Raw genomic sequence first — 23165 nt, forward strand, 5'->3', positions numbered from 1 at the left:
TTTAAAACAATGAATGTCGGTAGAGTTTTGAGGTGGTAAGTAAATGAGGTTACCATTCTGCCATGCTATATCAACTATGGACCTCCAACCATGAACACAGCTGGTGGATCAAACCAGTGGCCTTCTACTTACCAAGCTGCCACCACAAGACTCAGATCCTAGCCTGTCAGACATACCAAAGTCTTGATAGTGTTTCAATCCTCTCAGGCAGGCAGAGCAGCACGAGAACCAAGGTTCTGCCATGCTGCAGCAGTGTTAGATCACGGGCCCTTATCACACCAGGGAAAGGGCTGGTTCTCCCTTAATTATGTAACTTAAAAGCCACACTGCTCAAAGATTAGAGTCTTATAATGCAGTGAACACTGCCTCTGTTCCTGAGTCCATGGATTGGACTTTCCCCAATAAACACTGTTCTAGAAAGTCCCTATTCTAGTGTGAGTCCTGTCATGTCATTCATCTTTGTTTTCTTGAATTTATGTGAAACACTAATGACCATCTTTCCATATAGTGTACCTTAAATGTTTGCTATTATTCCACTCGCTTCTCACTTAACTTCCACTTTTAAATGACCCTTTCACACATCACCACATCTCCATTATCCCTTTACATTTTAAATCTTACATTTATTGAGGTTTTACTATTCGTCAGAATCTGTGCTAAATACGTTAAACAATTATCTTACTGAAACCACATAACATACCTCTGCATATATTATCATTATCCTCATGGTACGGATAAGGAAGGTAAGCACAGAAGTTTAAAGAATCTGCCTGAGACCGTACTGCCAGTGAGGGGTAATACCCAGACTGAGGTCTGTGGGACTCTCAACAGTTAACCTCTCAAGTACACAGGGTGTCAGTTTACTCCAGGTAACTAGTACTACATCATGGAAGTCACAAGACTTTACTCAGAGGGCAGTGACACTACAGGTCCCAAGGTCAACTCAGAAGAAACACCTCATCTGGAGAAAGTCATCTGAGTGCTAAAAAGCTTAACTGCGGGCTTCCCTGGTGGCGCAGTGGTTGAGAGTCCGCCTGCCGATGCAGGGAACGCGGGTGCGTGCCCCGGTCCGGGAAGATCCCACATGCCGCGGAGCGGCTGGGCCCGTGAGCCATGGCCGCTGAGCCTGCGCGTCCGGAGCCTGCGCTCCGCAACGGGAGAAGCCACAACAGTGAGAGGCCCGCGTACCGCAAAAACAAACAAACAAACAAACAAAAAAACCTTAATTGCCACCACAGACAATCCCCTAACTCAGATCATTTCTCTAGGTCCTAGACAGGGAAGAGAGTATCTAAGGTAGGTCATCCAATTCAGGTCCTCAGATTTGCTCCTGGAAGAGTCAAGGGCTTCTGAACCACTGCGTTCAACATACGCCAAGCAGGTGATGGTTACAGAGTAATTATTGTGATAATACAACCTTAATGAAAGTTCTCCTTTATATGTCCCTCTGTCTCACTGTTAAAATTCCCTTTGAAGGCCAGTTACTTTTCTGATGCAAAACCACAAGAATTGTGGAATGGAAAATACAAGTCCTAATCTTAACAAACCAGAACACTATTACAAAGAATTCTAGGCTCCCATTTTATCATACAGATTATACATCCAAAGCTAGGAAGTGTTTGTTGTTGTTGTTGTACGTGGGCCTCTCAATGTTGCGGCCTCTCCCGTTGCGGAGCACAGGCTCCGGACACGCAGGCTCAGCGGCCATGGCTCACGGGCCCAGCCGCTCCGCGGCATGTGGGATCTTCCCAGACCGGGGCACGAACCCGCGTCCCCTGCATCGGCAGGCGGACTCTCAACCACTGCGCCACCAGGGAAGCCCCTAGAAAGTGTTTAGGCAAAAGGCAAAGCTACCAAATCTGCTCAAGCTTATCTTTCCACTGAGGTTTACTATAGAACGTTATACTATATATAACTAATGGGCGATTTTGTAGTAAATGAGAAGTGACTGGCATTAGCTCACATAAATCATGTTTGTCAGGCATATTTTGTAAATATTATCCATTTTGTAAATGATAAAGGATGATATGTTTAAAAAGCATGCATGGTAATATGACCACTTTACGTTTCTTAGTAATGCATAAGACATTTGCAAGCTGAGAACTGGCAAGCTGACGTAAACAAATCTTATCTGTCTTAATTAAAAATTTTTAAAAAGTCACATAGGGTAGGGTACCCTACTATCCACCGGATTAGCGTAAGTTAGAGTTTCATTCATTCAACCAATAAGTTATCTACTGAGGGCTCTGAGCCAGACACTAGATAGCACATTGAGACCACAGCAATAGACTAGACAGTTTCTGTCCTCATGGAGATCATACTGGCAAGATGAAATAAAGTTAAGACCTGTGTTTCTCCAATTTCAATATGCATAAGAATCTCTGGGAATCTCGTTAAAAATACAGATTTTGATTCCATTAGATGTGGAGCGGGGTCTAAGAATCTGCATTTTTTTTCCACTTTAAAATTTTATTTAAAAAATGGAACAGATACTTAATCATTAAACACATGAAAAAGTCATCACAGATATCTTTTCAAATGAAATACACAGTATGGTTCTATTATACATCCACAAAAATGGCTAAAATTATAAAACTGACAACAATAAATTCTGTTTGGGTGTGAAATTGACTCTGTCGGTGGTAGTGTAAATGGCACAATGAGTAGGATCTGCATTTCTAACAAGCAACCAGGTCATGTTGTTATAGTTGGTCCATGGATCACACTGTGAAGCAGCAAGCAGTTAGATAATATAAAAGTCCTCTCTCATTTTCAGTAGATACATTTACTGAGAAATGTGCCTCCAACTAACAATCAGAAGGTAACTTTAACCTTGATTCTACTGAAGGTACTGCCTTTCTGTATCATCTAAAATAAGTTACCTATATCTTTTATTAAATATATCAGTATGGCAAGCTAAGTGACTACAATTAAAGAATTTATTACTTCAACTGTATTTTCCCTCAAATTCTTCCCAAACTTACAGCATAATCTAATTTACATTTACAAAATTTTAACTTTTCTAAGTAATACAGACACTGGCCAGATATATACGGAAGTATCATGAGAGCCTAGTTTCCATATAAATATGCACTAATAAAGTATGTACAAGTTATGTTCTAATCAAAGTGTCATTAATTTGAAATCACTAATTAGAATGCACACCAAATACTGTTTCCAATTAGTGTTATAAATGATTTAAATAGTCTAAAGATAATAGTCTATTTCATTTAGATATGCATTCATTAGAAATTACAATTATATACACACACATATACAAATATATATGTATATGTATGTGTGTATATATATATATACACACACACACAGCTTTATCCCCAAGCCATTGTAAAATCTGAGTGTGCATGAAACAAAAGTTTACATTAGCAGTTCTTAACTGTGGGAAACTTTGTCCTAAGAGGAAATTCAGCCATATCAGGAGACATTTTCGGTTGTCAGAAGTGTGAGAGGGAAGTACGACCAGTGCCGAGTTGGTAGAGGACAGGGATGCTATTAAATATTCTATAATGCACACGCAGGCCAGCCTCCAGAACAAAGAATTATCTGTCCCAAAATGTTAATAACGTAGCAACTGCAAAATCCTGGGCTAAATGGAGAGCTGTGGTTTTTGGCCTTCAGCATTTATTCAGAAATCAGTAGCTGACATCAAAAGCAGTAATATTCTAACAACTTAAAGGTTTTAGTAGAGTCATTTTTTAACAAGGGAAATACTAAAATTGTATTTTATCAGACAAGTGTTTTAATATAATTTTAAAATAACATACCATAAATATGACAAGTGTGTTCAAAATGGCTAGATGAGGTCTCTATACTATCGCTTATATGTGGAATCTAAAAAAATAATACAAATGAACTTATTTACAAAACAGAAATAGAGTTACAGGTATAGAAAACAAACTTATGGTTACCGGGGGGAAGCGGGGGGAGGGAAAATTGGGAGATTGGGATTGACATATACACACAACTATATATAAAATAGATAACTAATAAGGACCTACTATATAGACCAGGGAACTCTACTCAGTACTCTGTAATGATGTATACGGGAAAAGAATCTAAAAAAGAGTGGATATATGTATATGTGTAACTGCGTCACTTTGCTGTACACCTAAAACTAACACAACATTGTAAATCAACTATACTCCAATAAAAATGAAAAACAAATAGGACAAAATATATTCTCAGCTCGAACTCTGTCTGCTACCAAGTTTTCAACACTGTCTCTAATTTTAAATTAGATAGGAAATAAAAAAAGAAGAAAACTAAAATCAGCTAGAAACATGCATGAGTAGCTTAGCAAAGAGTTCCTTCATATGTAACCGCAAAAAAACAATGCACTGATTAACTTTTTTTTCTTTTTTCTCTTTTTGGCCATGCTGTGCGGCTTATGGGATTTTAGTTCCCCAACCAGGGATCAAACCCGGGCCCTCAGTAGTGAGAGCTCAGAGTCCTAACCATGTGACCACAGCGAATTCCCAACTTTAAGGAATATTTAATACCACCCTAACACGTAAAATCCAAATACTGCCAATATAATTGTTCAGACCCTACATAGTAAGATTTTTATTAATGTATTTTCCTCTTGAGTAAAAAATATAATTACTGTATATATAAAATAAGATTTCCATCTCATACAACTTTCCATTATGAGTTACATAATATACATTTAGCCCATAGGCCCAAAACATTTTTTAAATATTAAGGATAAATTACGTTTTGAGCAAAAATAACAAAAACATGATCATGTGACTTATTTCAGAAGTATGTGAACAATTATCTACCTCAGGATATTTTTAAAGCAGTATGTTTCTAGGTGATACAGAAAGGTAGATTCATATCCTGATATAGAATCTTACTACAGATCCTAAAGAATACACCTTAAAATGTTGCTTATGGACCTGTTTCTTCACGCCACTGCAATTCCCCCTCAGCAGAGCTCAGTTCCCCATCACTCTCTCTCTCTCCCTCCCCCTTTCCTGACAGAAGGCTTCTGGCCACCAACTTTATCACCACAGCTAACTCCAGTTCATCTCATCAACATCTTTTATTTGCTATTCTTTTCCCTCCATTTGTAAAAACAGTTTTCTTCTGGTTGGGAAATCAATTATAACTTCTTGGGTGTACTCTGTGTTCTAAACTCTTCTCAACTGTTCACATGATTGATGGACACCCAGTAGCTACCTCTTTATCTCCAGAAACACATTTGGCTGATGTCCAGGTGGAGGGGTATTCCAGAAGCTTGCTTGTTCATCATTCTACCACCACTAACCACAGCTATTTATCTGGCTCCTCCATATACACAGCACTGTGCAAGAGATCAGCGATAAAAGAGATGGTGAAAGCGATAGGCGAAAGAATAACAATAAAACATAGCATATTCAGAATGACACCTCTGTTGGTAAGTAGTTTAGAAAGTCCAAGAACCAGAAAAAATGGGAACAACTTCATGGAAAGAGTAATATTAAATCAAGTATTAAACAGAACTGACAAGGATGGCATGCAATCAAGCAGAACACCGAGTGAAAAAGAGTGAGAGAAAACTAGAAAATTTCAAAACATGAGCAAGACAATACGCTGGGCCACAAAAGAGCTGACATTGTGAGTGAAAGGTTCAGCATCGACTGTGAGAGGTCTGAAATAATGGGTCAAAATGTATAGACTCTGACTCACATGCAGCGAACAGTCATTGAAGATATGAGGAGAAAGAGAGGAGATATTTAACCTAAGGAGACAAGTACTACAAAGCTTTGAAAACAAGTTCTCAGGTACCAAGACACCATGGATAATTTATTCTGACCACAAGTTCAAAGGGGTATATTTGGTTTAGTTTCCCTAAAACAGCAAAAACCTTGGAGCCATTATTTACTTAAAGCCACCAGAACAAAAGAATAATCTACTTTATGGTGTTACTAACTATAGTCATACCACATGCAAATAGTTGAAATGTGTCACCAAACTCAATTATTAGGGAAACATTAATAAGTATAAAATTATTATTTTAAAAACATTACATATCCTCTATTCAGAACCAAAAAGAAATCAATAAAATGAAATGACATCAGTGAATAAGTTTTAAAACTTTATCTCAATTTAAATAGCATAAGAAAATTAGTGTATACATATTCATGAAAATCAACTGTTGAAGGTTGGAAACTATAATCTACATGCCAAAGAGCAATTCTTTTCAGCTTCTTATAAAAATTTTCCCTCTAAGCACATTTACCATGTGTGTAAAATCAATTTCCTGAATTACAAGAGGAGACCTGAGTTTTACAAATATATCCCCAAATCTAGATGTTGGCTATTCTTTTGGCTTATTTGTTTTTAACTTAGCATAACGTAACTAGAACTTGTGTGCAGTGACCTAATTCCTAAGCGGACAAGGATTATCATTTTTACAAATTAACCATCTGGTTCCTTTAGAAAGAGTAATATTTCAATATGTCCCTATGTTTCAAAAATACACACAGATACAAAAGGTGAATACATGTTAAGTATACAAAGAAAAAGTAAAGAAAGTGGCATTTAGGGAGAATTATCCTTACTCCCTCATTAATAACCAAATTCTAAAACTCTGACAACCAATTATAATTATAAACTGTTAATTTTATTAAATAGAGCATGAACATAATTAATACCATCCCAAGCAACTAGGTGGTCCAGTGATTTTTGGACATTTTTACCTCTGGAAAACTGATCAGGAAATCTGGCTAACATCCCAAACAAACTAAATGGATTTTATTGGATGGTGTTCAGCTAATTTATGTAGTCTTGTACATACACCAAAACCGCATACTCTAAATGAATTAATTCTGTTGGCATTGTTCAGACTCAGAGGCCCGAGAAACATTGTTCACAGTGTTATTTCACTATTACACTGTACAGTGTTCAGCTTCAAAAAAAATGAAAAATCAGTACTTTAAACATATTTTAAAATGTTATGTGCCAAAATCAGCATGAAATAACCCTAATTTGAACAGGTCTTACAATGCTGAGATGACTGGATTTGTTCTATTTCTTTAATTTCTGCTTTTCTTCTTACTTCATTTGCTATTTTGGATGTTTTGCTTGACGAATATGTCATACACTGAATTTAGTTACGTCTATTAAAAAAAAAAAAAGGCACAGATCCATACCCTGGACAAAACCTTGAGGGCATTAGGAAAAATAAACTAGGTACCACAGACAACCTCGACAAAACCAAAGCATGCCTTTCACCCAGGAAAGCAAATGATTTTCAGTTATATCCTGCTTGTCATTTGTGGTTACGCAAAACAATAATTAAATTATGTGCTCCAGGAAACAGGAAGGGGTGGATAAGCAAAACACACAAAAAGCCCCTATGGTCCCTGTTTGTCCAGATTATAGATCAGCATTCTTCAGGAGCTTCTTTTCTTCTATTATAGGAACAAAAATTGGGTTGAAGACACTTGTGATTTTAGGGGTTCTGTGATGTATAAAAACATTAAATACTACCTGTCTTTTTCCATAGAATTTTACTTTTAAGCAGCAGCCAACAGTCTTCTTATACATGTAAATTGCATCGTGACATTTTCAGCTGAAGTCTTCTACCACTTCATTTTGCTTGTAGGACAAAACGTAAGTAATGGTAGTGGTTACAGTAGCAGTGTAGGTGGTGGTAGTCACAGTATGCTTAACAAAGCCTACGAGGCTGCATTTAGACCCTCGCGGTCTCTATCCTCACCTCCCACCAGTCCACCTCCACTCCAGTCATACAAGTCTTATTTCAGTGCCCCTGAACGAAGCTCTTCAAGGACCTTTCACACACTGTTCCTTCTGTATTTCTCTCTAAATAGCTAACTCGTGAATACCAGTTTAGCCTTAAGTAAATGCCACATCTGCCAAGAGATGCTCACTTACTGCCCTCTACTCGCAATTTAAATCACTGTCCAGGGCTCTCTTACATAAGGACAGTTTACTTTTTCCTTAGTATCATTATCACAATTTGTAATTAAACATTTTTTGTGTGTTTGTTTACTGTTTTATCCCCAACTGCACAGTATGCTCCTTGAGGACAGGGAACAATACCTGCTTAGTTCAACTGCATAAATCCAGTGACTAAATCTTGATAGGCATTTAGTATTTGGTAAATACATTCATGAATGAAGTAACTAATGAAAGACCACTCTTCCTACTTCTAAATTCCTTACTGTTCTCAGCACAGTATATGGCAAAAATTATTTTTCAGTGAGAGTTGGGAAGAAGGGGCGAGGTCTCTTCCATCACTGTCTACTGCCCTGACGTATCTTCTAGAGACCTCTATCTCCAAAGTAGGTAGGTTCTGTGAAATACTTCGACCTCCTTAAAGAAATCAAAGAAGGGATCTAACAAGCCTGATAATGAAGTCTTGAAATTTAAGTCTGAGTGAAATCTGCATGTGTATGGAGGGTGGGAGCAGTAAGTCTCTACTCAGTTAATTCCTTATTTCACTTTTCAGCAACCTCCTCCATGTATTTGGTGTGTATCATTACATTAGAGTTGAGATATTCAGTTCATCACTAAGGTATGTCTCAAAATCTAGCATGGATAATTATAATAAGCATACTCAATTTCTTCCTTCAGTTTCATCAGGAAACATCCTTTCTTTTCATGCCAATAAAACAATCCTCCTGTTGTGCACTGAGCAGCTCCACACCTACACAGATCTGCCCTACAGGTGCGTGGATTTTAATAGTGGTGACTTCATGCTTTTTATATGTCCTTTGCAAAATGAGACAAAAGCTCTGGAGGTAAAAATATTAGAATATGTGGCATTTTGCGTTTGTCTGTAAGTTATAGGCTGAAAAATGCCATAAGATAAATGTGCCCTTATAAAGGGAGAGAAAATTATAGAAAACTGGTAATTTCTTTTACAAGGAGACTTCTTTCTGACCTTAGATATAATCCTTCTGTCAAACTTAAAATTCTTTATTTCACCGTTTCTTAGAAAAATATTCAGTAGTAGAAATCATAATGAATCAAGCAGCACCTACATTCAATTAGTTATATAATCTTAGACAAAGCATTAAGCCATAAGGTTTCCCTATGTCTATTTGTAAAATGAGAGGGAAAGTCATAGGTTTATTTTAAAGGATTAAGATACATAATATTCTCTCTGACAAATGGAAGGCACTCCATAATTGTTAGTCTTGTGACTGTTTATGAGAGAAAACATCCTGACAAGTCCTTGTGTGGTTTAATAGTTTTTAGGCAAATTTAGAAGCCAGGGCAGATTTAGCAGAAATGAATGACATCTCCTCTGAAGGTCAACCAAGATTGTCTGAGTAAGTTAACAGGACACACAAAGTTCCGTTTTACAATTTCTACCTTCATTAGACTCACTTCTTCTAAAATTCATGTTATAGTCAGTATGTTTCATCAGATTATACAACAGGTTACCTACGGCTATACTATGGACTGATCAACATAAAAATCTAAACAAATTAGTCATGAATCCTTTTCTTGGTTGGTTTGTATTGGATAGAAGGACATTTAATTTAGGAGATTATATTCATTCCTTGGTGAGAGTATGTCCTCAGGCTGTTGGTTTTGGCTAGTCAGCGCCTCGTGTCCGTTGTTGATTCCAAAACTATTCAGAATTTTCTGATCATCTCTGGAGTTTTTTATACAGAATTTCTGGTAGATTCAATGACTAAGGCCTAGAATCCATATAAAATAGACTGTGTGACTCATTTGACTAGGGAATTATAGTTGAGGTGGATGATGATCTTGATGAGGAAATTTTAGGTACAATAAGGCAAATTTCTGATGTTCAGAGAAGACTTAGGTCTATATAGAGTACTGCCTCACATGCCACCGGAAACTAGGATGGCCATGTTAGTGGGTGTTTTCTTTTTACGACTTAGAAGATTTATTTTGAGATAGTAACAGTTTGTGATAATCAGTCTCTAAAACACACCCCCCAATGATACCCACACTTCCCAGTATTCACAACCTTGTATAATTCCCTCCTCTTGAGTGTGCGTTGGACATACAGACTTGCTTCAAATGAACCGAATACGAAAGAAATGATGGAATGTCACTTCTAAGATTAGGCTACAAAACTACTGGGCCTTCAATCCTGAGTGCCATGTGGTGAGGCAACCCTGTGCACAAGCCTACATGGCAAGGGATTGAGACCTGCCAACAACCACGTAATGTTGAGAACAGAATCTACCTCCACATCAAGTCTTCAGATTAGACTGTAAAGGACAGCCTATAGAGGACAGACAGCTTGACTGTAATCAAATGAAAGACCTTGAGTCAAAGGAACCTGGCTAAGCTGTGCCTAGATTCTTAACTCACAGAAACTGAGACAGTAGATGTTTGTTACTTACGGTCACTAAACTTGGGGGTAACTTGTTATGCAGCAAGCACAGTACAATATATAATACAATGTCCAACTTAGTAATAAGAAGCTGTGATCATTTATCCATTCATTTATTTATTCAACATTCAATAAGACTGCATCATGCTTTGGGAAGACCTCACATGGGGCTGTATAGCCTCTCACAAAACACGATAGAAGGGTACATAAACCAGACTTCAGGGGAAAAACAAAGCTTTTCAGGAAACGCTCCCTGTGGAAAATGACATCGTGGGTGAAGGCCCTGGAGGGAAGAAAGTACTATCACATTTGAGAAGCTGCAAAAAGTAGAGCTGGCCTGAAGAGTGCACAGTTAGAGAGTGCAGGGCTGTTTGGCAAGGGTGCCGGTTAAGAAGACAGATTCTGGTGTTACATGAATCCAAGTTCATCTCCATGTCCCTGTTCTGCCCCTTCACAACAATGTTAACAAGAACCATTTAAACATCCCCTCTAGGGCTTCCCTGGTGGCGCAGTGGTTGAGAGTCCGCCTGCCACTGCAGGGGACACGGGTTCATGCCCTGGTCTGGGAAGATCCCACATGCCGCGGAGCGGCTGGGCCCGTGAGCCATGGCCGCTGGGCCTGTGCGTCCGGAGCCTGTGCTCCGCAGCAGGAGAGGCCACAACAGTGAGAGTCCCGTGTACCGCAAAAAAAAACCAAAACAACAACAACAAAAAAAACATCCCCTCTATGCCTCAGTTCTTTCATCTGGAAAAAAAAGTTAACAGTACCCATTTCAAAAGGTTGTTAAGAGCACTTGCTATGGTACCTAGCATAAAATAAGTGCTGAAAACCATTGGCTGTTATCATTGTTATTTTTATTAGTAGTATTAGTCATGTGAGAGATCTTATGAGACATAGCAAAGCATTTTTATATTAATTTAGAAGCAATGGAAAACCAAGAAACAGATTTGAATAGGGAATAACATGATAAACAATTTAGAACAATCATTCAAACAGCCCCATAAAGAATAAATCTGAGAGGGGTAAGATTGAAGGCTGGAGGTCAGCTAACAGGCTGTTGCAATAATCCAGACAACAGCTGAGGTGCCTAGGACAGTGGCAATGAAGATAAAAGGACACATATGAATGATAATGAGAGGTAGAATTCAAATGTTTTGGAACTTGATTTGCTTTCGGAGTGAGATAGAGAATGAGTCAAACTTTATACGAGGTTTAGAGAATGAGGAAATGATATGCATTTTCACAGACTGAAACCTTAGCAGATGGAGAAGGACTGGCTGGAAAAAGAATTTGTGAATGTGAAATATCATCGACATCATCGACATTTAAGGGACCTCCGACTGAATATACAGATCTGAAATGCAGGAAAATGAATAATTAAACACAGGGCTAGAGAATACTTTGTGTCCCTAGCAAATGAAGGATACTGGAAGCCATCAGCATTTTTTTTAAAGACGTCCAATTACCTATGTCCAAAAATCTAAATATCATCAATAGAATCTTGAATCCTGCAAAAGAAACTTAGAAGCAGCAGCCAAAAATGAAAAAGGATAAAAGAAAAACAAGATGTTACAGAATCTACTGGATGAGACTCCTTCTAGAAAAAATAGTATCAGACAAGAGAGTCAAGTGGTGCAATAAATAAGGTAAGACTGATAAATGTCTTGTGGATTTCCCATAGGAAAGTCACCGAGGAACTTCACCGAGAGCAGTTCCTACGGAAGGTTGCGGCAGAAGTCAAAATGCAGTGGACTGAGGAATGAGAAGATAAATTATTTTAAAGAAGTTTGGCTACAGGGTAACCTTGGGTTTAGAACTGTTTCTTTGTTTTTCTTTTAATGGAAGGAACATGTATCTGTTCATGGGGCAGGGGGAAGGGGGGAAGAGAACCAGAGCTCAGGAGAGGAAATAGTCTCAATGAGAAGATGGCTACAGATGCAAGATTCTTTAAAGGTTGGGGCTTGGAAGATAGGAATGTTCCCATATTGGAGTATATAATTATACTCTGAAGTTAGAGATAAGACCATATTTAAGAGTGGAGGTAAAGATGGTGGGGTTAGACCAGTGGTTCTCAACCGGAGGATGATTTTGTCCCCGCTCCAGGCAACATTTAGCAATGTCTGGAGACATTTTGTTTGCTACAACTAGGGGGTATAATACTGTCATCTAGTGGGTAGAAGACTGGGATGCTGCTAAACAGGGTCCAAGGCACAGGACAGTCCCTCACAATATCTAGTCCAAAATGCCAACAGTGCCAAGGTTAAGAAACCTGGGTTAGACATTTAAGGAGAGAGGAAAAGGTTTAAAATATCCACTGAGGAGAATGGGGAGCTCACAGTGGAATCACGGTATGCTTGCTTTACAACATTCAGGGCCCAGTGAAGAACGAAGACCAGTATTTTTAAAGTACAGTGATCTACACTGTGGTATACTTTTCTCCAGCAGTGTTAAGACTGAATACAGGCTCAGAGAAGTGGAAAGTTAGACTAATAACATGAACGAGGTTTTACTAACTGGGTTTAATAGAAGGACAAGGGCATTAAAGATGCTGGTAAAAGATCCATGATCCACTCAAGTGATGGATCATGGTATCGAAGTAAAGGGTGAAACAAAAGGGAGCTGAAAGAGAGAAGACAGTGGGATTAGAGTTTCCTATAAAATTTAAGTATGTGCAGTTAGAGTAATTTAGTGTAAGATAAGGAAAGGTAAAATATTGTGGTCAGAAGTTAAGAAATAGCCTTAGTATTTATTTTCCAGCACAGTTAAGATAATGGCTATATCCAGACTGGGCCCAACAGGTAGGTAGATGAAGTGCACTGAAAACAACGGACACTGGAAATGAGAAGGACAGGACCTGAGAAGCGAAGGCCCTGGAAAAAAAAAAAAATCACACAGCGCCAGTTACACACCATTCTGTGTATCCCTAAATTCCATACCATTATTTAAACAATGATTTGAAAACATACATGGACCCAATGTATCATTGCAGCACTACATACAACAGCCAGGACACGAAAGCAACCTAAATGTCCATCAACAGATGAATGGATTAAAAAGATGTCGTATACACATACATAATGGAATACTACTCAGCCATAAAAAAGAATGAAATAATGTCATTTGCAGCGACGTGGATGGACCTCAAGATTGTCATACTGAGTGAAGTACATCAGACAGAGAAAGACAAATATCATATGATATCGCTTATATGTGGAATCTTTAAAAATGGTACAAATGAACTTATTTACAAAACAGAAATAGAGTCACAGATGCAGAAAACGAACTTATAGTTACCAAGGAGGAAAGCGGGGGGGATAAATTGGGAGATTCGGACTGACATATACACACGACTATATATAAAATGGATAACTAATAAGGACCTATTGTATAGCACAGGGAACTCTACTCAGTACTCTGTAATGGCCTATATGGGAAAAGAATCTAAAAAAGAGTGGATATATGTATATGTATAACTGATTCGCTTTGCTGTACAGCAGAAAGTAACACAACATTGTAAATCAACTATACTCTAATAAAAATTAGAAAAAAACACACAAAACAATGAATAAACAAATTTCTCTCTTAAAACAGAGTTGCGAGACCAGAAGGGGGAGCCCTCACACCCTGCGACTACAGCTGAGCCCAACAAGAAGAAACAGTCCTCTTCTCTCCTGGCAAGGACTCAGCAAATAGAAACCACAGGCTATTTACTCTAGCCCTCCCAACTTCCTTGCTCCTTCTATAAAAGTGTCCTTCCCTTGCTATGGGGGGACTTGTATGTGGCTTGTCATGGTTGCAGACCCCAAATTTCAATTGTCTGTTTATCCTGAAGAAACCTATCTTTGCTGAAGAAATATCTGGCAGTCTATTTGTTTTAGATCAATAATTACCAAACATATACAGGAAAAGTAGCAACAAAAAGAGACTATCATAATAATTGTAACAAAAAGGACTCTTTGTAGAATCTAACACTGGGAAGACCAAGGCATGAGTGACACAGGATGCATCAGCTGGATGCTCAACAAGAGTGTAGAACCCAGCTCTCTAAACCTAGGGTTGATAGCCCAAGTCCCAGTAACACTCTTTCAGGATTCCATCTTATTGGCTTCTGCACTGAATGGATAAAGCATGAATGAAATTATCCAAGAGTAGAAGACTATTTTTCAGGCAAAACGTTGCCTCACGAGGTCAGACAATGGGAAGTTATGTACACTTAAATATCCTGCAGGGTGCAGCAGAGAAATTAGGGCACAGAACTTAGGAACAGATTCTTAACAGGTGAATTTGAGATAGAAAGCAAAGAACAATGTGCTAAAACTTCCAGCAACAGAGGAGGAATACTCAGAAAGTCTACGAATAAAGGCAACTTGGAAAAGAAGATTGAAGTATAACCTTTACACCCAAGAGACAGCTGAGGCGGCTGCCATTTCTTTCCAGTTTTAGATTGTTGCTCCAAATGCTACTGGTAGGATTTAGCACTGACTGCCATCAAAACGACCACGGGGAGCTTGTTAAAAACTGAAATTCCAGAACTTATCCCAGATGATTCACTAAATATTTACACATTCCAGGAATCTATGTATTTAACAGTTCATGTATTTAATACAGGACTGAAATTTGGGAGCTCGTAGTATCTACTACTTAATACTATCACACCTTCATCTCAACTGACGAGTTGAGATGTTAATAGACGCCATTGTTAAGTCTCTTATGGTTCATATTCGTTGAAAACTTACGGTATGGCAGATGCTTTTCTAAGCACATTAAAATACATTTTTAAAGTTCAGTTGTCCCAACAACTTTACAGTGCAGATGTTATTAACATTTTCAATTTAAGATAAGGAAATGAGGCAATAAAACAGACATCTGAGTACTGGCAATCTGATACCAGAGCCTGTTCTCTTTACTGACTGTGCTATCATGATAGAACTAGCTTACTAAAATAAACTTTTTCCTTTTGCTTTCAACTAGAATTACGTATGTTGTTAAAAAGCCATGACATGTTGATCATAAACCCAGGCAGTTACACATTTTAACGAAAACAAGGAAACTGATGAAAACAATAAAATCACCTTGGCAAGCAAAACATTTCGAAGCACAAAACTGTCACAAAAATAATGGATGTCCTCAGGGGTAAAAGTAGTAAATAATTCCTATACACCGCTTCACATTCACGGCTACTTCTTGCATTTCCTTCACCCTAATATTAAATATGAGGTTAACCTGGACCTTGATCAGTTCCAAAAGGGGGGGGGGGCAAGAAACATCCATTCACTTCTTCAATGTCATAATTATGCTATCTTTTGCATATCTGTTTCTTTTTTTCTCTCTCTCCTTAATCTCTTTCTTTTCTTCATGTATTCAACAAACTTTAGTAAGCATCTAGCATGTGCTGGCCACTGTGATTCTCAAGACAAGTGTCAACCTCACGCAGGGGCTCATGTGCACCGGGGCGGGGTGGGGGTGGGGGGCTTTCTAAAGAAGTCACACTGACGCTGAATTTTAAAGGAGAAATAGAACTCGGAGAATGAAGGTAGGGAGGAAATCCAGAAGAGGAGTGGAGAAGGGGAACTAATTGTATTTCAAGTCAAAAGTGATGGCAAAACACAGGATTTCATTACAGCAAAATACGAAAATTAGCTTGAAAGTACTTTTATGTCTTCTCAAGGAAAGCATCTTTGTATGATAAAAATCTGTAGCAATCAAATGTATTTTATCAAACTGGATCTTTGAATACTTACATTTAATTCATTTTTTAGCATTTCTTCAAGACGATGACCTACATGTTCTTCATCTTCTTTTGTGTCCATAACTACACAAATTTGTTGTGAAATTCTTTCTGAGATAAAAAAGAAAAATAATATTGTTTCAAACAGAATATGGAACAAAGCCCTAGTATGCTGAAACCTATACTAACCCGCTGTTCATAACTATTGAACAAGAATAGGGAGGTGTGGGCTTTAGGCCAAGTGGAGTGACTTGGACTGCACAGAGATGTCCTGGACTCAACTGACCATCCAAGTCAGTAAATCTATGTCTTTAACATTTTGTGGGTGGGTAAACAGGACATCATGTAAGCAACAGAAATAAGGATCTTTGGATATATTTGAAGAGAGTAACTGCAGGTGACAGCTACTTGGCTCAAGAATTCACTCCTTCCACATTTACAAGGAATCTCCCAGAATCTGATTGAATCCCATCTCCCAGGCAGATCCTCTGGTTAGGCCATAAGATGTCTCCTGAGTACAGCTCACTGTGCCACCTGGTGCCCTGGCTACGCACAGCATTTTCCTTGCCATTCCAGTCAATTCAATTAAATTCCTGCCTGTTTAACTATTACCACAAGTGAAAATAGTCAAAAATAGGTTTTCTTCGAATTTGGAAGGCTTGAGATGATATAATTTAAAATCATAAGCTGTATGACATAGTGATATTCACCTTTGTAAACCCTGGATGCACTCTCCCCAAATACGTGCAGTCCTCCTTTACAGTAAACAGATCTAAAATACTAAGAAATGGCTATACTGCTGCCAGTTAAGAACACATTTCATGGTATTATGTCATGGATTTTTTTTTTAAAGTCTAGTTTTAAATAGGAGTCCCAAACCAAACGTGAGTTTAACTTAGGACCTAGCTGCTTCTTACACTGGCAACTCCACATAACAGGCTCTCTAGAAACACTATTCTAGCAATAGTTAATGATTCTTCAAAAAAAAGCTGGGGAGAACCAAACTTTATTTTCTTTTTCAATAAGTCACAGCTGTTTTATTAATTCTAAGAGATTTTTGTTTTGTTTTGGTTTGGTTTGTTTGGCCTCGCCGCACGGCATGTGGGATCTTAGTTTCCCAACCATGGATCAAACCCATGTCCCTGCATTGGAAGTGTGGAGGCGTGGAGTCTTAACCACTGGACCACCAGGGAAGTCCAAAACATTTAAAATAATAATGTCACCAGTTAATGGTATTCCTGTTATTACCTACCTCCCACTTAACAATAATACTATATGTTCCAAGAGCCACACCCGATATTCACACTATGTCTCATGATGACCCTGCAAACAATATTATTGTGAATCTATGTCACAGATTCAGGTTCCTACCAACTTGAAAATGTCCATAATTTTAAGTTACACAAGCCTAATAAAATTAAATATAATTAAGAACACAAATGGAGGGTACAGATATTAAGTGCTATGGAACATCACTGTGATTAGAAAGGGAAATTGGTTGACAAGATTCAATGAATCTTTATGCTAAAATGAGCAAGGAGCTCACTCTTGAAAGGTAAACTTTGCTTAGTAGAGCCAAGAGGCTTTGAAAGTGATTAAGAGAAACAAGATTTTTTAAAAATTTAATGTATTGGGGTAGAAAGGGTACAAGCATAAACTTATTGTGACAAGAGACAAGATAAGTACTCAAAAAATCATTGGATGATTTAGCAGGGAGCTATGAAGTGGTATACTCAGTGAAGCCAGAACATGAAGGTCCCATGCTTTCCTGAATACCTAGAGTGTCCTGAAAGCTTTAGATGTAACTATAGTACGAGCAGTAGCTTTTGAAAACCAAGTTAATTCAAATGTATGTATTGTATTCTCTTAAATATTTGGAGAAATTTGGACTTTGTAATGTCCTAGCAAAAATCCAGTTACATTTCCAAATGCTTCTTTCGCATACATCAAAAACATTATAATAAAAAAATTTACTGTGTAAGTACAAAGTAATTTACTACATATATAATATAATAGTACCACAACAATTCTAATTCATAAAATAATGCATTAACAATACTTTTTAAAACAAAACACAACATATGCAGATTTCCCTTCCTTGTTTCATCATATATCCTTTATAGAATTCCAAGCTCTATCAAATGTAAATCAACAACAAATTAAAACGGACATTATCCCCCTCCAAAACTGAGATACAGTTAGCCCTTGAACATGGGTTTGAATTGCAAAGTGTCCACTTATACACAGATTTTTTTCAATAGGAAATAGTACAGTGCTATATGATCCTCAGTTGGTTAAAGCCACAGATAGGGAGGGCTGACCATAAATTATATGTGGATTTTCAATTTTGTGAGGGTCAGTGCCTCTAACACCCATGTTGTCCAAAGATCAACTGTATAAATAAAATGAAGTAACTCAAAATCAATTTGGCATTAATTCTTTGCCACATGTCAGCTGTTCTAAATAGCTTTTTGTTCGGGAATCTTTGCATTACCATATAAATTTTACAATAAATTTGCACAAAATCACCTGCTATTTATTTACTTTTAAGTATTTTGGTCATGTGTGCAGCTTGAGGGATCTTAGTTCCCCTATTAAGGGATGGAACTGGGGCCCCCTGCAGTGGAAGCGCGGAGTCCTAACCACTGGACAGCCGGGCAAGTCCCTCACCTGCTTTTTAGACAAAAATGACATCTTTAAAATCAGAAGCCTTTCAATTATAAACATAATATATTCCTCTATTTATTGAGCTCTTCCTTAATTTTTCTCAGTGTTTTACAGTCTCCAGTGTAGAGTCTTTTTGCAACTTTTGTTAAATTTCTAAAAAACATTATTGATGCTATTGTAAATAATATCTTTAGTTGCATTTTCTACTTGTTGACGTATAAAAATATATTAAGATTTCTATACAGTCTTTGCATTTAGTAACTGCTAAATTCACTTATAAATTCTAAGGGTTTACAAGTTATTTCAAATTTTTTATATATACAAACATGTCAATTGTGAACAAAATTTTATTTCCTTTTTTCCAAATCATAATTTTTTAATCTGATAATGCAACCTTTAGAATTTTGCTTCTATGTTTATGATAAAAATTAGCCTGTAATTTTACTCTTATAAGGTCCTTGTGAGAGGTTTATTAAACATTTACACTGCCTTCATGTAATGGGTTGGAAAGTTCTCTCTTTTTCTATTTTCTGAAGAAATGTGTATGACTGGTGTTATTTCTTCTTTTCAATGTTTTTGTAAAATTCACTGGTAAAAGCCTGGTAGCGTTTTTAATTAGATTCAATATCTTAAATGGATGAACAAATTTTCCTAGTTGTATTTGCCTATGAATGTGTTTATTTAACCTAAATTTAAGTCTGTTAGCATAAAGCTATGGACTGAATGTTTCTGTTCCCCCAAAATTCGTGTTGAAGGTTTTAACCCCCCAATGTGATGGTATTAGGAAGTAGGGTCCTTGGGAGGTAATTAGGTTTAGATGAGATCATGAAGTGAAGATCATCTCATAGGGTGAAGTCCACATGATGGGATTAGTGCCTTTATAAAAAGAGGAAAAAACACCAGAACCTTCCTCTCACATCCATGTGAGGATTCAGCAAGCAGGTAGCTGTCTGCAAGCCCAGAGGTGAGCCCTTATCTGGAAAATGAATCAGCTAGCACCTTTATCTTGGAATTCCCAACTTCCAGAACTGTCAGAAATAAATTCCTGTTGTTTAAGCCATCCAGTCTATGGTATTTCATTATGGCAGCCCAAGCTGACGAACAAAGTTGCTCAGATCTCATTGCAATGTCTATAGGATCATCACTGATGCTCTTTTTTCATTTCTGATAATAATTATTTGAGCCTTCAATATTTTTCATGATCACTTTTGACAAGGTTTTATCAATTTTATTAACATTTTCAAATAAAAGTTGTGTTGATTCTCTCTTATGCTTGTCTTCTAACTTATGAATGTTTAGTATTTTCTTCAATATCTTCTTCATTCTACTATCTATAGATTTAGTTCACAGTTCTAATTTCTTACAAAAGAAAAAAAATAGTGGGCTTTTGTGCTTTTCCTTTATTTTAATACAGTCAACCCTTGAACAATACAGGTTCGAACTGCGAGAGTCCACTTACACCTGTTTTTCTCAATACGTACATAGTACAGTACTACATGAGTGTGATTGGTTAAATCTACAGATCCAAAACTGTGGACACAGAAAGCCAACTGTAAAGCTATCCACAAATTTTATACTGTGAGGAAGGTCAGGTTCCAAACCCCATGTTGTTCAAGGATCAACATTTAAGGCTCTAAATTTTCCTCTAATAACAGTTTTATTTATACATCAAACATTGTGATATTTTTCAGTTTAAATTATTTCATTTTCAATTTAAAAGATTTCATTCATTTTTTTCTAACCTGGTACACTTCTAGTTTCCACTGTGATTTCTCATTTGACTCATGGATTATTAATTTTATTGTCCTTATTAGTCTGCTATTGTGCAAGAAGTTGCCATAAATTTAACAGATTAAAGCACCCACTAAGTATCTCACAGTTCTGTGAGATAGAGAAGGAGAAAGCTAGAGAGAGAGAGAAAGAGCAAAAGACAGCATGAACATACACAAGAAGAAATGATAATGAGCTCACATATAAACAAATGATAGAGCAAATGGGGCAAAATGTAAAAAATCCGTGAACTGGTGATCTGGGTAAAAGACAGATGGAAGTTATATGTACTATTCCTGCCATCTTTGAAGTTTGAAAGTATATTAAAATAAAAAAATATTCTAACCCCCCAAGAAACAAATAAGATACAATTAAAAATAGATTTATATACATACACACATATAAATAGTAGAGGACTTTAAAATTCATCTCTCTAAATTTTTAATTACGTGAGGTGATGGATCTGTTACCTAACCTTATTTGTGATAATCATTTCACAATATGTACATGTAACAAACCATCATATTGTACAACTTAAAATGTTTTACATCAATTATATCTCAATAAAGTTGGATAAATTTATTAAAAAATTAATTCTGTTCATTAAAGATCAACTGAGCAAAATATAAATAAGGACCTAGATTCAAGACAGCGTAACATAATAATGAACAAAGTCAATCTTTTATCTTGTTGGTTTCTGTATTGTCTGCTGACTTCTTATAATTCCCAGTTACTTGTATTCCACATGGAAGTCTGTGCCAGACTGGCCACTTTCTAATAGTGTCTACAGTCCATATCAATACCATTTAGCACCAACAATGATAAATTTTCTATCCGGCTAAGGTCATTTAAAGTCTAAACTAGGTTCAACTGGTTCTCAAACATGGCTGCACTTAAGAATCAACTCTCAGTACCTTTTTGGTTTGCCTTTACATTTTTAAAATACATATGCTTATAACTCACCCAACAAAATTCTCGCCTGTACTTTCTGAAGCTCCAAAAGTGATTCTAATGTTCAGCCAGGTTGAAAACCTCTGCTTACTCACTGCACTGATTTTCTATAATGTGAGGTTTATAAAAGGTTTCTCTATCTTTAAAAAAACATAAAAATTACCTACGATAGCTGATTAATCCCATCAAAATGGTGTAAGTCTTTTTGAGTATAATAATTTGGGGATAAGTTTGTAGTTTTCTCTCATCTCCATATTGTGGCAACTGAAGGATGACGAATTTAGTGAGAAAAAAAAATGTGTTGGGTTACTCATTTCCCTTTGATATTTCAGTGTGAAATTTTTAAAGAAACCCAAACCCACCCAACTCCTTCTCTGATCTGCATGGCTCACTGGAGTTTACAATTTAGACATTTCGTGCCCAATATTTTAAAGGCAATATTATAAGAAAAAATGCAATGCTTATATTTCAATTATAAGTATGAGGCACTTCTTGGGTGTCCAATATTTGTTAAATTATTGAGGTAAATGCAATTTTTCAAAATCTTATACAAATTCTGTATCTGAAAATAGTATATTCATACTTTGACAGCATTTTACATGTATGAAACGAGATGAGAGACTAACAATTACTATGTAAAGCCAAATTTTCTATAAGGAGTTTATAAGTATCTAAAAGAAAAACAGGAGACATGGGAATAATAAAAGATACTACATGAGAATTAATGAGATTGTATGAATTAATATGTGTAAAGTTATCCAGAATGCTTTGTACAAGTATATTCTCAATAAATATTCACAGAATAAATGCTATCATGGTCATATACATTCATTATGAATATAAGTTAAGATTCCTTTTATCTTACCAAAATACAACCCATCTCTAATTCCAAATGGTGCCTTTGTGGTCTTAACATTTCAGAGTTTGATAAACAATCCCTATCAACTTTGTCCCCCTGCTTTTCAAGTTTCAAAGTTTCACCAAATATGCAGTAGTTTTATATAGTAATGGAATACACATCTTGAGTAATCAATAGTCCCGTTTTCATCACTTAAATCCTCTGAAGCTAAAATGGATACCTTCTAGCTCTAATCGTTCATATCTTAGTTTGTCCATTAGACCCAGGCTGAAACATCTTACATGATTTCTATTAATGAATCCACAAACATGCACTGACAGGCTTAACTGAAAATGTTGATGTACTTAAGATCTTCATCAAAAACAGGCATCTGCCATAACTGTACTTGTACCATGCAGATGGAGGGCCAAAATGGGAAAGAATGTAAGCTGTAGGAACAGGGCTCAAATAAATTGAACCTCCTCTCTTCCACAGTTATTCTCGTATCCCCCAACTCACGAAGACGGGAAAAAAAGGCACATTATTTAAAATTCACTTTTTTCATGAACCACAAAACACTTTCCAATCATTAATATGATTAATCCTTATTATTTCTCAATGCAAAAAAGTACTTATCAACTTCCTTGAGGTTAATGATGAAATCAAAAGAAAAAAGAAGTCTTTAGAATTCTTGATCTGCTGTTCTAACTATTAATAAAGCACTTCTTAGAAACATTTAGAGTTTAAAATAAAAACAACAGCACTGGGGAAAAACCATAAAGTCATTTCACTTCCTGGAATCATAAAAACTCTAACACAAGAATCTACTCTTTGTTCTCGCCCCAAAAAAGACCTAAGGATA

At 36.8% G+C, this 23165-nt stretch overlaps 1 protein-coding gene across 2 annotated transcripts in view; it reads right to left on the bottom strand.

The window, feature by feature from the left end:
* Positions 1-23165, bottom strand: part of CRPPA (CDP-L-ribitol pyrophosphorylase A) — a 303329-nt gene that overhangs the window by 157781 nt on the left and 122383 nt on the right. For both annotated transcript variants that reach the window (XM_027102579.1, XM_027102578.1), the window contains one exon: positions 16091-16188. In XM_027102579.1, the coding sequence (XP_026958380.1) occupies positions 16091-16188 (98 nt within the window). The remainder of the gene's footprint in view (positions 1-16090; positions 16189-23165) is intronic.

Source organism: Aethalodelphis obliquidens, unplaced genomic scaffold, assembly GCF_003676395.1.
Source record: "Aethalodelphis obliquidens isolate GAN/ISIS:26980383/991018 unplaced genomic scaffold, ASM367639v1 scaffold5, whole genome shotgun sequence".
In the NCBI taxonomy this organism is placed as follows: domain Eukaryota; kingdom Metazoa; phylum Chordata; class Mammalia; order Artiodactyla; family Delphinidae; genus Aethalodelphis; species Aethalodelphis obliquidens.